The sequence below is a fragment of the Carya illinoinensis genome, chromosome 5 (assembly GCF_018687715.1).
Source record: "Carya illinoinensis cultivar Pawnee chromosome 5, C.illinoinensisPawnee_v1, whole genome shotgun sequence".
Classification (NCBI taxonomy): domain Eukaryota; kingdom Viridiplantae; phylum Streptophyta; class Magnoliopsida; order Fagales; family Juglandaceae; genus Carya; species Carya illinoinensis.
Window position 1 is genome coordinate 7,193,806 of NC_056756.1, and position 15,306 is coordinate 7,209,111.

General features: G+C 35.9%; 2 protein-coding genes and 1 non-coding gene across 3 annotated transcripts; 1 reads left to right on the forward strand and 2 right to left on the reverse strand.

Moving 5' to 3' along the window:
* Window positions 1-238: 238 nt before the first annotated feature.
* LOC122309899 (transcription termination factor MTERF2, chloroplastic) lies at window positions 239-3,940 on the reverse strand. The gene is made up of 6 exons (XM_043123668.1): window positions 3,250-3,940; window positions 2,536-2,944; window positions 2,217-2,432; window positions 1,814-1,921; window positions 1,303-1,577; window positions 239-981 (listed from the first exon to the last, which is right to left on the reverse strand). The coding sequence occupies exons 1-6, from the start codon at window positions 3,891-3,893 to the stop codon at window positions 708-710; spliced, it is 1,926 nt and encodes a 641-aa protein (XP_042979602.1). The 5' UTR covers window positions 3,894-3,940; the 3' UTR covers window positions 239-707.
* A 99-nt stretch (window positions 3,941-4,039) lies between these two features.
* TRNAQ-CUG lies at window positions 4,040-4,111 on the forward strand. Its single transcript has one exon. It is a non-coding gene; the product is annotated as a tRNA-Gln (tRNA).
* A 343-nt stretch (window positions 4,112-4,454) lies between these two features.
* On the reverse strand, window positions 4,455-10,348 carry LOC122309898 (probable LRR receptor-like serine/threonine-protein kinase At2g16250). Its single transcript, XM_043123667.1, has 4 exons — window positions 7,506-10,348; window positions 7,107-7,235; window positions 6,249-6,271; window positions 4,455-5,529 (listed from the first exon to the last, which is right to left on the reverse strand). Exons 1-4 carry the CDS (start codon window positions 9,443-9,445, stop codon window positions 4,919-4,921), a joined length of 2,703 nt encoding a protein of 900 aa, XP_042979601.1. The 5' UTR covers window positions 9,446-10,348; the 3' UTR covers window positions 4,455-4,918.
* Between the last annotated feature and the right edge of the window lie 4,958 nt (window positions 10,349-15,306).

Sequence of the window (15,306 nt, forward strand, 5' to 3'; positions counted from 1 at the left end):
TCGTTGATCTTATTTAAGGTACTTGGATTCGATACGGAAAAGATATTATATTTTCTTCATTTTAGTAACACTTAAATTTTCGGTGAATGGTACAAGCCAGAGGGCAGTGAGATACCAACTGTTATCCTTTTTTATTATTGGCCATGGAGAAGACATCTGAAAGGAGCAAACCACATTTGATTATTAATTAATTCGCGTTCTTCTGCATTGGTATATCTACGCGGTACGTGGTCAGATATAAAATTCAAACCCTAGTTATCGATTTGATGTTAAAAATAGGAGAAGAACTATGTTAATTGCACTACCATTTCTTCTTTTCTAACATCAAAGTAAAGGAAATGCCAAAGGGGCGTCTGCAGAAACATGGCGCTGCCACTACGGAAGATAACACGAGCTGTGATGGAGCTTGAACCTCGGGTAGAGTGCTGACCTGCATAAAGGAGTCGTGAGTCGTGACTATATACGGTTCGCAGGACTGGAGTCTCATCCTCGTAAAGGAAGTTGTTTTTCCTTTCGCAAGAAGACTACCGTCGTGTTTCCGTGAATGCATCTCTCTCTCGCTCTCAAAGGGTTTGCCAATTTTTATCGCAGAATGCATGTCATTCTGCATTCCTGAAGCACGCGTCTATTACCTTCCAAGAACACCCAACATTCTGGGATCCGCTGGTTTTGACCTCAAAACACAAATTATTAGCATGCCATCGCCCTTAGATGGATTGAGTTTCATAATTACTCTCTTGCCTCACTACCACAGAGGTGTTAACATTCTCTGCAGGATCGTCGGTTGCCTGGGAAGCTGAGAGATCGCCATAGATAAGACCAGCTTCAAACCTTCTACGCTTCTCTACAATAGCTTCAACCTTTTTCTCAAACTCTTCATCAGTGCTAGCCAACATGTAGCGCAGCTTTAAGTTTATCTGCTTCTCCACCAAAATCTTGTGCCTTGGAATTATTCGGCCATCAAGAGAATAGCTAAAAAACCTGCAGAAATTTCATTATAACATAAAGCAAAAATGATCACAGGTAGTAAGAAAAAAATTAAAAAACAAAGCAAAAACTAGAACCAACACTTGATTCTGTCGCCCAAAAGCTTGAAATACAATAAACTTGTCGAATCGAAAAAATGCTGTGCCATGTTTCTGAGCCAAACCAGGATCTTTTCTGAATTTTCATCCAATTATGGAAGGTCATTTGCTTGACATTGAACATGATTGATAATCCAACTAATTTTAAGAAACAGCACGAAGAAACATAGGCAGGGTTTTAAAATTAACTCAAGGTCAACACAGTTCTCTCTGTTACCTGGGAAACTCAATGAGATCTTGCAGAGGGCGGATCATAGTTCTCCTCAAGTAACGATACTTGGGACGGAGGACATCTATGTTGTACCGGAGTAGCATGGGAAAATCAGCAATCATCTCACCCAGTTGTCGAGCATGTATGCCAAGTGACAGAAAATATTTCACATTACCCTCGAGCTTTTTCACTATGCTGCAACCCAAGAGTTCTGGTGCCAGAGCTATAACCTTCCCAATATCCTTCTCACTGACCCCAGCGTTAGTCATCAAGAAAATGACCTGAATTATACTCGAATTGAAGTTACTCAGTAGATCATGAGAGGTTGATATTATATATAATTGTCCTGGACAGGTATTATAAGACAGCAGAAACAAATATAACCAACTAGCATTTTCATGCAAGCATTAATAGTGAAAAGTGAGAAAAGGTCCCAATCTTCTTTATTTCGTCTGATTTTCATTTTTTTTTTTCTTAGCTTTTTTTTTTTTTTGGGGGGGGAGAGAAAGAAACAAACCACAGGTCGGATCTTCTTGTGGAGACTGTATGTTAGTAATGAAGGAAACTTTACAAGCATGTTGCCAATTGCATCACCTCGAATGCCTATGTCCTTAAAAAATTGCACCTTCACGATGAAAGAAAAGTGAATATCAGTTTACAATTTAGTTTGTGAACGGCAACATAATCTGATATAAAATGTATCTGCTTCATTCTTCAAAGAATTCATTGAGCATGTATGTCAAGAATAATTACTGGTAAATTAATATAAGGAGAGAAAGTCTCAAAGAATGTGACCAGAATTATTAAGAGGAATTCCAAACAAAAGAATTCTACTAGTTTGCAGAAGTCGACCCATGTAATAATATGTTATTTACAACAATGTCGAAACACATGCACAATATAACTAGCAAGGGACATACCTTTGGCACAATGGTCGCCTCCAAATCTACACAGAAAATTATTGGCTTAACCATAAGCATTCTCTTCATACCATCACGGGAAATCCCGTGGTAGTACAGATATTTAACAAGAGGCTTCCATCTTTCTTCAATGCCACAGCCCATCAAATATGGTTTAAATGCTAGTAATTTGCCAACCTCCTCAGTACAAAGTCCAAATTCCTTTAGATAACGAACCTGGAAAACATGAGCAGGGTCTCACTCAAGGTCTATACAAATTGGTTAGCACAGAGGCAAAGAGACTCAAAAATCATGAATGGGCATAGAGGGACTCGTATACCTTTTCAGTCATCTCTTCCATGGTATAGTAGCCAAGTACCCTGGGATAATCGAAGACCATCGTTCCAAAATCCTTGTCATTCATACCCATATCCAAGAATAACTGGACACGTGATCGCAATTCTTCCATGCTGTAAGACAACAACTGGGGACACCGGCTCACGACATAACCCATCCAAACCCTCCTAACTCCATTGCTCTCTAGATAATCAACGATCTCTTCCAATTCATCATTGCTGAGCTCCAAAAGATTCTCGCCGGCTTTGGTGAGCGTAACCCCAAGAAATTCCCCCTTGACATGAATCGACTTCAACCACTCAACTACACGTCTTATGGACTCAATCTTCCCCCTTGACATCGAAATCAGCTTCCCGATTTTCGGATACGACACTGAATTATGTTTTAACCACCTGTAGACAATTCAGGAAACACAATCAGCAAAATAAGCCTTTTAAACTCCTCCTTTCACATCGAATCACCAGCTTCAATCCAACCAAAATGACAACTTGGTGTATCAAATCGAAACATATATATAACTTCGTCGCAAACAAAATAAGCTAGATAGCCCATTCATGAAGTACGAAAAACTCAATAAATTTAGGCTGCAATACCGTTTAAAAATAAAATAAAATAAAATGAAAAAAGGCCGGTTCGACGCCGGAGTAAACCAGAACTACAACAAAATGTAACCAGTTTATCTCTTTTTCCTTCCTACCTTATAAGGGGCACTACGTTAGAGTCCTGAATGACGGTTTTGGCCCGGAAGTTGAATGTGGATTCGGAGAACTCAGGCAAGCGCTTCATGGCCGCGGCCTCGACCATGACATAATCAATGAAAGCAGCGAGCCTATTAGTCAAATTGGTCGTGTAAGTGATTCCAAACTTGCCCTTTCGCATGGCTTCCTTGAAAATCTCAGCGGTGACCTTGCGGCGAATCTCTAGGGCCCGAGCTATAACCTTGTGGTCGTCTTCCTCCTCACCGCCAGCCTCGCCTTGCAATAGGGTCCGCAGAGGCGGCAGAGAAGTATGAACATCGGGGTCGCTGGGGGACTGGACGTAGATGGAGCCGGGGAACTGTGGGGTGCGCTTGCTTGCGAGAGAGAGTTGTAGAAGCTGGGATTGGTCATCTTCTTGCCGTTCAGGAATAGAGTGGTCCTGGTGTCGGTATTGGGGAGGTGGCTCGGGAGAGGGGTCTTGGGAAGGGGAGAGGTGGCGGAGGAGAAGGACGGTGGATTTGGAGTTGTGCCTGCGGAGGAGAAGACGGTCTTCGTTGGAATGGTTGAGAGAGGAGGAGATGGTGGTAGAGTTAGGATATGGAGGGAGCGAAGGGTAGTGAGGGTGGGGTGGACAATACAGCATTCTAATTTCTTGAGTGGTTCTACCTATACGCTGATTCTGTAGCTCAAGTGCTGGAATAATCCATTATGATAGAGAGGAAGTGGAAAATTGAGAGAATACGTAAACTATTGTTTTAATTTATCAAATAAAATATATTGAAACAACAAGGTCCCATGGTCTAGTGGTCAGGACATTGGACTCTGAATCCAGTAACCCGAGTTCAAATCTCGGTGGGACCTTCTCTTTTATTTCCCAGTTTTTTTTTTTTTTGGTTAATTGCGATTAATCTTAAGTTTAATAAATGATTAGAGATTGATATATATACTTTACGAAGCCATTATTTACATTCATCCAATCCAATTTGCTTTCCTTCCCTTCTTGTTTCTACTCCCAAGAACCAAATATTCTAGCATAACCAAAAACTGCAGAACGATGTTTTTTTTTTTTTTTTTTTTTTTAATTTTTTAATTCAATTGAGGACTTGAGCTGAGATTTTAACCGTAGCTGCCATGGTAAACAATTTTCTCTAAATTAAAATGTTATAAGAACTATTATTTCAAATTAGTAGTATAGCCCCAAAAATAAATGAAAACTAAGTATAACCTTTCTTCTGTCTTTTCCATTTTCCTTCGTCCTTCCCTCATTTTGCACCAAAGTACGAATCCGATTCGAATCTAATCTTTGACAATTACAATTTACATCCCACGAGAGGACCAAAAAAATAAAAAAAAATCAAGTCCAGCTAAAAATTGTAGCTTGTTCCATCCAAGAAGAACCATGCTGTCAGAACATAAAAGAATCCTATTTAACATTGGCACCCATTAAACCCTCCTTTGAAAATTCTTTCTTTCCAGACCCATCCACTAGATAAATTCACCCTCTGAAGATGATAATTTTCATGAATGTATCAGTCTCCATAGACAGGCTCGAGATCCCACTTATCTCCACGACAAGAAAGGCATGCAGGGTACCAGCAAACAAGCACTCAAATGGGAAGCCTGCTGTATTATTGACAAAGAATCAAGACCACTCGTTCCTCCGATGTCCTATTCCTGATCTGATCTTTCTATAACAACAGATGGTTCGGGGAATATCTCCTTGGAATGTCTGTGCGAGGATGAGAGTTCACCCCCACCATGTTGGTCACTGCCTTGCGACCTCGTGGTTCCCGAATGTTTCAAGCTACTCGTTCCTTCTGCTCTATGAGTTGAGGTTGCTGGAATTATTGTAACATCAGATGAGCTATGGCGCCAGCTACCAAACAGAGCAGCAGCATTCCAAGACCTTCTGGAAGAGGTAGCTCTAAGCCTTGCAGAGCTGGAATTTTCTTCCCTGACTACCTTCAAAGGATTTTCCAAAGCCCTAAGGATGTATATCATTTGGGGTCGTCTTGAAGGCTTTGGATTTAGGCAAGACCTGGCAACAACAGCCATGGCCCAAACTTCCTCTAATAGATCCTCATCTATGATCAAGGATGGATCCACAATTTTTGTCACAAGTTCCTTATCATTTATACTGATGTATGGTAGTGTACTGTCTAACCATTCCTTAATTTGGGAATCACTAGTGGCACTGATTCCAAGTTTACCGGTTACTAGCTCAAGTAAGACCTTGCCAAAACAGTAAACATCATAGGAGCATATTGCTGTCAGTGAACCTAGACATTCAAGAAATAAAAAAAAAATTAGTACTCAGCTGCAGGGGTAATCTAAATGACATAAAGCACTCCAGCAAATGTAAGTCTTAAACTTTTAAGCTTAAAGGGGAAAGAAAAAAGAAAAAAAAAAGTCTTCAGAATCAAACAATTAAAGAAACTGTGAGCTAGGAAGTTACCTATAAAAAAAATTGACTCATCTTGAATCAATTAAGATTCATCGATTGCTTGATTCAATTTAAAATATCCAATGACCTCGATCAAACAAAGACAAGCATAGACCACCCAACCTCTCAAGATTTTGATGACCAACCAACTACCACTTGATCATGAGACGTGTTTTCGCTCTTACAAACAAAGCCCGTGTAAACACTTATACACTTATTGGTGAAGGATATCCAAGTTCTTGAACCTAATGCTATGTCAAGAGTATTACTCCAGTTGAAATGACCAGGACTAGTAAACTTTGAATATAAACATGAATGGTTAAATTTTTTAGACAGCAAGGATCATCATCTATGATGCAAGGAATATGATTTATGCTCCACGTCCAAGGATTGAATAGTTCAAAGCATTAAATAACATAAGCTGGATAAAAGGTTATACGGAGGATATAAGCAAATGGCTATTCCTACTCAAATAGATAAAAATCTATGAAGCAAACTAGGAAGCAAAACTGATCTAGAGACTTGATATGAGGGTACAATTAAAAATGTACTTACCAGAAGCACCATGGTCCGATGACCTGCACATAATGAAGAGGAAAATATCATGAAATTGTTTTTTTTTTATTATTTAATATAGCCATCATCAATGCAAAAAATCTACATCAAAGTTGAAGGCTGATAATAAGGGGGTATGACTTAGTACATAATAAGCAAGCAGTACAGCAACTATACAACGTCTAATATATTTTTTTGATATGGAATGCCTAAATGCAGGTGTATATATGTCTAATATATACAAGTGCATTTATGGTGTCATATCAAAATAAAAATTATACTTTTCATTAGTAAGCATGTCACTGCTTTTCTTTTTTTTTCTTTTTTCTTTTTTATTGATAAGTAGTAAGCATGTCACTGCTTTTTTTTTATTATTATTGATAAGTAGTAAGCATGTCACTGCTTTTCCGCAACAAGCATTGTTGACACCATTTCTTTACATTAACCCTTCATCAAGTGAATAGGTGAAAAAAAAAGGTTCATGAGGTATGTCGTAATTGCATTTTAAAGACAAAAGAAAACACTATTAAAGAAAGTAAAAAAGAACCCACACATAATGGTCCAACGGATACAGAAGAAACTACAGGCTGCTTTCCCATTAGTGGCCAACAGAATGTAGAAAGTAAAACACAATAAGAACCTTAACAAGTGAGTAAATAAGAATTTATATGGCATTCATATCTAAGGTTCTTTTAATCTCATTTCCATGCACACCTGGTTGATATTAGACCCATGATTTCAACCTCCACCTCATTCATGCAAGGGGAGGAGGAGGTGCAACAAAGCCCATCCAGGTATAGCAAAAGTCTCGAAAATGTATCAACTATCAACATATGGATCAATCAATAGACTACTTACTGTGGCAACCGCAGCAATCTGGTTATTCTGTTTTGATGAGTATCCCCTTCCTGAGCAATGACCTCACTCAGGCTTCCTAGCCGCACCTCAAACTTATCATCAAGAAGTATACTGCTTGCTTGAACATCTCTTCAATAACCAAAAGAAAGCTATGTCACTACTTCGCCCAATAGAAAGGAACTGTCCTACTGGAAAACTAGTTAGCTGTATTTTCATATTAGGGTACATCATTTATTAGCATGCCACCAGATAGCCACTGACTTTCAACAAAATTTAAATGCATGTCAAATTTGCTTGAGAATTACAGGTGGACATGAGATATGATATTCTAATCGTACAGACAAACATAAAAGAATAACGGGACGGAAAGAATGAAATGTAACAAGAGTCTTGAAATACCTGTGCACAAGCGGAGGAGTACATTCATGATGCAGATAACATAGACCCTCCGCAGCTCCTGTTGCAATTTTCAGTCTTGTTATCCAATCCAATGACTGTAAACCATCATCCTCTGAATTGCTTTTCCTGTACAAGGAATTGGACAAATCTCCATTCGGCATATACTTGTAAACCAGGAACTTCTCCTGCTCATTCTCTAGGCAGTGTCCAAAAAAGGGAACCAATCTTGCATGTGAAGTTTTACTAAAGAAATCCAATTCCGAAAGGTACGTTTCCTTTTTAATTGTGCGAAGATCGATCCTTTTGATGACCACATTTATCCCATTCTCCAAAACACCCCGGAAGAGATCGCCTGAATGGCCATGTTTGATGAGGCTTGTTTCACTGAATTCACCTGTAGCTTGAAGCAGTTGCTGATATGTAAATTTGTCTCCTAGACTAGAAAAGTTAATCACCAATCCAGGAGGTGGTTCACTCCCCTCGGGAGGAACTGGCCCCACACCAACCCCTCTTTGATTTGTAGCACCCCTCTTACGGGTGCATAATAGCAGAAATACGAAGAACGTGACCAAAAGCACAAAACCAAGTCCCCCGAAAACTGCGGCCAATATGATTGTCTTTCTATTGCTCTTTCCCGAATTTCCTGCTGCAGGAGGTTGTGTGGAATTTGGACGTCCAAAATTATCGAAAGTCAGACCCTTCTCTGCATAGAATGATGAGCATTCTACCAAAGTCCTTTGGCTTGACGCATTTTGGAGGCAGTTGTTGTCAAGAGATGCATTAGTACGTGCATAGTCTGGAACACTGCCTTCAAAGTAATTTCCAGACAGATCAATGATACTGAATCTTCTCAGTGAAGGCGTAAGACCTCCATAGAACATATTTTGAGAAATGTTGAGTATAGAAGCAATGGCATTCGTGTTCGAACTAGAATTGGGCAGCATGCCAGTGAAATTGTTGTTAGAGATATCAAGTAAAAGCAAATCAGGCATTGACCACAGGAAGTCAGGAAGACCACCGGTAAAACCATTGTGTCTCAGAACTATTGACTGCAACTGCGTTAAGGTAGCAAACAAATCATCTGGCAACAATCCACCAAGAAAATTTTTCCCAATTATCATATTTTGCAAATTCCTCAACCCTCTCAGAGCCATAGGCAACGACCCGGACAAAGTATTGAAGCTGAGGTCAAGGTCAACCAAGTTTTGAAGGTCCCCTAATTGAGGAGGAATCAAAGATGACAAATTATTGCTAGAAAGATTCAAATACTGAAGCTTCACTAGGGTCCCAATGCCTGGGGGAATCGACCCAGATAAGTGATTCGAAGACATATCAAGAAATGAAAGATTTCCTAAAGATGCGATGGGCGCAGGAATCGATCCAATAAGAAAATTCCCCCAAATATCAAGAACAGAGAGGCGTAACAATTGACCCAAAGAAACAGGAATTTGCCCAGTGAGGTTATTCTTAGATAGGTACAGACTAGTTAAGTTGGTCAAATTTCCAAGACTCGAAGGTAGATCACCATTAACAGAACAAGAACGAAGATCAAGTACTTGGAGGGCCGCCATTCGAAACCCAAACCAATCTGGAATCGGCCCGGGGAGCCAGAAATTCGAAGCATTAAAGGACGACAAGAGCGTCAAATTGACCAAGGCATTAACAGCAAACTGTGGATTTTGCCTACCAAGCCGGGTTCTTCGAAAACCAGAAATGTTCAACCCAATGACTCTACCATTCTGGCATGTCACACCGCGCCAGCCCGAGCAAGGGTCGACCTTTCGGGGCCAGTCCTTGCTTCTTAACCCTAACGACGATCTGAGTTCAAGCAGAGCAGCTCGCTCAGTGTGTGAACTCAGAGGCTCGGTTTGTTCTAATGTGGACTCGAATAGCAACAATAACAATAATCCAAACGATACTATGCTTCGCCGATCAACCATGGCTTATGAATACTAACCCAAAGATCCAAACTTACCCATCTCTCTCACTCTCACACACATATGCATGTTCAACAAGTGTATGTATCCTTGACTATAAGAATCACAAGCAAAGATACCAAATAAACCAAAACGCATTCTTAGTCTTTCTCGCTCCCTCTCTCTCTAAAAAGGAGAAAAAACAAAAACACTTACCTCAAACTTTGGCCTCTCTTATCTTTCCCCTTCTCTCTGCTTTGTAGCTCTCTCTCCCTCTCAGTCTTTCTGTCTCTTTCTTTCTCTACCTACCCTGTGAACTGTGCAGTTTCTTCGGTTGACAAAAGAGAGGCGTTGGAAAGGAGATCGGGAAGAGAGAGAAAACTCTATAAAAATGGGAAATAGAATAAGAACAAATGAACAATAATTTAGAGAGAGAAAGTTGGCTAAAAACAGAAGCCTGGTCTGGTCAAGATTCAGGAACAGCTTTGGACTCTCGAACTCTATTGCTCTAATGTAGAACAAAGAGCCACAAATCCCCCCCCCCCCCCCCCCCCAAACACCAAAAAAAAAAAAACGACAGAGATTAGAGAAATTATTTTGTTTATGATTCTATGAAGAGATGAAGTCTGAGCTGCAGAGTTAAAGTGATCGACGAGCGCGAGGCAGGGGCTGGACCGCTGGCTAGATGATTGGGCTGAGTCTGAGTGTCAGGCACTGCAAGAAAACCAGAACCAGGTCCGCTGCCGGGTGTGTGCCATCAGTGGTTTGACCCCCGTTATTCCGCCCAATCCAACTCTACCGCTAATTAGAAAGGGGTTTTTTTTTTTTAGCTTTAGTTTTTCTTCTCTCTCTCTGTCTCTGTTTTTTGGAGGGAGGGAGGAAGGAAACTATTTTCTCTCTCAACGGCTTAATAAAGTTCTAAAGATGACTTTTTTATATTTCTACACTGTAATTTGCAAAGCGAATGAAAGCCTGTCATTTTCACCTATACTTTCCGTATCTGATTCCTAGGGAAGGACTCGGACGGGTTATTATGAAGGAAAATGCCAGTCGAGTATCCTAAACTTAGTTCAATCATATTGTTTAGGTAATTTAATTTTTTTATTTAATAATTAAAAAATGATTATTAATAAAATTATATATATTTTTTCATAATAAAAAATGTTAAAAAAAATTATAACTAGTGATACTCGCAACAGTAAACACCTGTAGCCCGCTCGCATGATCCTATTAAGTAATTCCGGTGAGATATACCTCAATTCAATCCACCTTTTTTAAGAGAAAAATTAATAAGTTAGATTGAACAATTATATTTAAAAATTATTTATTTATTTATTTTAAAAAATAAAATGTGTAATAACTAAGATTGTGTGCGTAAATATGGTTAATATAATCATGTATTGCGTGAGAGAGAGAGAGAGAGAGAGAGAGGAGTCCAAGACATAATAATGATTATAATAAATCCCATTGTAATATTGAAATACATGGCCATATTATTCCTTTAATCGTTGCTATATGTCTCTTGAATATACAAGGCAATTGAGTGTTGTAATATAAGTTTTTATGTTATCTCTTAAGTGCTTATAGTCACCAACTTTATCATTGTTGTTATTTTATTTCTAATTTTGTAAATAGTATTTATTAGAATATAATATATATTTTTTAAAATAAAAAAGAGTGTTTCTTGACTGTCTTAATTATTGACCATAAACAATTTTTTCAAGGTTTAGTGTATTTTTTTTTAACGAAACAACCATAAATATATCTAGCTTTTATCAAACCATGAAATAACATATGTTGTGGAAACAACAACCATGGCAAACAAATGAAAGTAAATATAAGCAAATCGATCACACAATACAAAATTAACGTTGTTCAACAACATGCTTTCGTCTACATAACTGTAAAGGATTTTATTATGTTGAGAAATTATAAAATATACTTTGATGTGAAATTTCAATGTTCAAAACACTTAGGATATATTAAATTGTTCATTAAGTATATGTTTACAGTGTCATGTAATAGAAATTCTAATTTTTACTTTTATATATTATTTGCTTGAGTAGAATGACGAGCATGCCTCAAACGATATCTCTATTTGATTATTGCTCGAGCTACATGTTGAATGAGGTTTAAGCAAACTCTCTACCTGAATTTTCTTAGAATCACCTATCTTGCAAACGTCAAATGAATTTTCTGCTTACACTTTTTCTTACCACAAACAATGTCCAAAAAAAAAGAAAAAAAAGCTCTACCATTGGAACCCCATATCAATACAAGCTTGCGCTCCATCATTCAAGCCTTCTTGAAAATCCACAAAAAAAAAAAAAAAATAACCATAATATATCCATGTCTAGTCAAGTCATCGTATCAAACTGACAAATCCAACAACAATATCTAACACTATTCAATTAATCCCACTCATAACGTAATTGGCATTAAGGTAGAAGAAATGTGTGAAGTAGATTTCTCATATCCTTCATAGTGAATAACTGTGAAAAAAATCTAATTGCGAGCTTATTTATTAATACATTGAACATATCCCTCATTCAAAAACTTACCATGTCAGCTAGCATAACAATTATATATGTATATTTTAATTATAATGGATCATACAGTAGCGTATATAAACACGAACTATGAACAGAATAATTGATCATTTGTGTGCTTTGTGTCCAATGAATTTATGAACATCTTTACAACTCCAAATTAAATCGTAATAATGAATAAGATATGGGTGCCGTTTTCAGATATGAATTTATGAGAACGACATTTATATCCATTGTCTGTATAGAGAATTAAATGATATGTGGAGCTGGTTCATGGTATTGAGCTGGCTTTGCAATATCTATTCAATTATAAGACCTGGTTTCATTCATTTGGACTGTTGAGTGCTGCGAATAAGACCAAAGTCCCTTAAATATGACTTTTTCCTATATTAATTAACCAAGAAGAAAGAACGATCCTTTTCCTCTTTTCACAAAACTATACCTTTTTGAAATGCAAAGTTTAAATTATTATTATTAGGGTTTTATATTTTGTAAGATTGATATTAATTTTCATTCTAAATTTGTCATTCTTAATCTTATGAAATGATACATTTTACACAGTTATTTACATAATGATAGACTTACTACTTCTTACCACCTCTTTATTACTTTATAGTGTATTCGAAATTTATTAATTTAAAGTATTTTTTTAACATTATTAATCATTAAGAAAAAAATTTAAAAAATATATAATTTCACTAATAATCACTTTCTTAACTAATAAGTAAAAATAATAATAATAATTAAAAAATAATAATAAAGAGATTAGTAGAAAGTAATAAATTTATCATTATTCTTATTATTTTAGCATGAGCCACGTAAAATGATCAATTAAATTAAAATGTATTAAAATAAACTACTTAAATTTTACTATTGAAAACAATAAAAAGATAGAATGAAAACAACAATCTCTTCGTGTGATATAATGGCAAGCCGTACGTGCAGTATATTCTAGTTTTTTCTTTATTCTTTTTTAGAAAATTTTAGAATTTCATGCTTTCTTCTTCCTTTCGGCATTTAACCATGTCTGTGGCTTCCTGATGGTGCCAACCACCAAACGCTTCGCAAGCAGATGGGAAATAGATTTGCACCGTGAGGCTCTTTGACCAGAGGGAGAACGGAGAACCAGAAATATTAGGTTCCCTACCGTTACCAAACACTGTTCTTCGATTTTGACAGCTTTGAGTTTTGACGCTCAACTTGAAAACAGATGGGTCCGCAGACCTGTCTTTTCATTCACCTTAATTCGGCATGGTGGCTCTATAGAGTCATAGACAGGGATCCAAGACAGTTAATAATAATGTATTTTTTAATATTTTTTTAAAAAATTTACAATATTATTAAAAATTTATTTTCTTAATTATTAAATTAAAAAATCACCGTAAGCATCCTCAGCATATGTGAATTTAGTACTTCTTATTACAATAAATAAATTTTGAGTTTTGCTATATATAAGTACAGTCACGTACTAATTTGTGTATTAATACTGATTCATTCATACTTAAAATTTAAATTAATATTATTTTCAATAAAATCTACTTTTTGATCAATCACATTATATTAGTGTACAGATTAATGCATAATTATTCTTGTAACTATATTTTTCCATAAACTTTATAGTTGTTAGTTCTTGCCCCATCTAGCTTGACCAAAATATCATATACGATAAAATACATATTGGAATATTAGATATAATATTGGAAAAATTAAGATTTATTATTAAAAAAATATTTTTTTTAAATAAATGTACAAAACTTATATATGTGAAATACTGCCAGTGTAAAAAATATTAAAATTGGTCGAATATGGAACAAAAATTTTAAAATCTGATTCACTGAAGTATGAATGATTCTCGTCACTGCCAAAACACTGCTAGTGTCAATATAAATTATGCTTCTCTGCAAGCACAATTATGTGTCCCCCCCCCCCCCCCCCCATCTGAGAGTAACATGCAAGCGAGGTTCTGAATTTCTCTGCTGTATTAATTTTATAAAAAGAAAAATTTAATTGTAAATATAATTATATATTAATATGTATATTAATATAATATAATTGATTAAAAAGTAAATTTTATTAAAATAATATTAATTTAAATTATAAATATGAATGAATCAATATTGATATATAAATTAGTGCACGACTTTGTTCGTGTGTTATAAAATATTTTATAAAATTGACCATCATTTTTCTCGAACATTAAAAAATAAATAAAATTACAGCCGCTGTGTACAGAGAGTTCAAAAAGACAGAAAGTTGGCTTGATTAATGTGGTCCTGGTTCGGCCGCTTTCTTTCTTTCTTTCTTGTTTTTAATAATTGAGAAAGTAATTATTAGTACATTTATTATTATTTTAATGATTAAAAATATAAAAAATATTTAAAGAAAGACAAAAATACTCATTTATATTAATATGCGTATGTGGAATACACTCATTTGTATTAATATGCATATGCATGTGCCAAACGAGAAATCTATGTCTATATTTGGAAGTTCTGACAAGATAATTACCATACTAAAAGCAGGCAAAAAGATCTAATAACATCTAAGATTTGGTTCTTCTGAAAAAACTTTATGAAATTATTCAAAAATATATTTACGAAAAATCTTCCTAGGTGTCTCCGAAGTGAACAGAAGAGGATTGTGGTGGAGGAGAGTCAACTGCATTTAGCGGTCAAGACTCAAAACACTGTGTTTGTGCCTGTAACAATGCATTCCCCCCCCCCTCCCCCCCGGTTGAAGGTTCCAACAACGTTAAGAAATAACATGAACTACATTAATAAAAAAGGTCACGACATAATAAGTGGGCACTACTGTTGCCACGTGTTTATGTTTCCCATTTGTTTCAAAGTATCTAAAAATATTTATGATTGCAAAACAATATCCTAATATTTCATTTTCAGAGATTGGGAAAAAATGCAACTACTTTAAAAAATACTAGCAAGAAGTTCTTTATGGTAATTGATGCTTTTATTCACATTTGTCACTCTTTAACATATTTCAAGTGATTGCGTATTTAAGTAATAAATATATAGAGTCAGTTAAAACATGTCATATAATATAATAATATACATGATTAAAAATAATTAAATTTAAGAGAAGTTAAAATATTTTCAACTGGAATAATAATACAAACCATGTTCCTATCTTATTTTTAATCTATTACGGTAGATATGACATTTTTTTTATTATTTTTAGATTATCTTTTAATTTTTTAAAAATAAATTTAAAAATTTTGGGTATTGTTGATTTTTCTTTCAAATTTTGTCTAACTCAAATTCAAATGGAGCTTGACATTTTGTCTGTTTTTTAATTTGTATGGTTTGAATAGTGATTGGA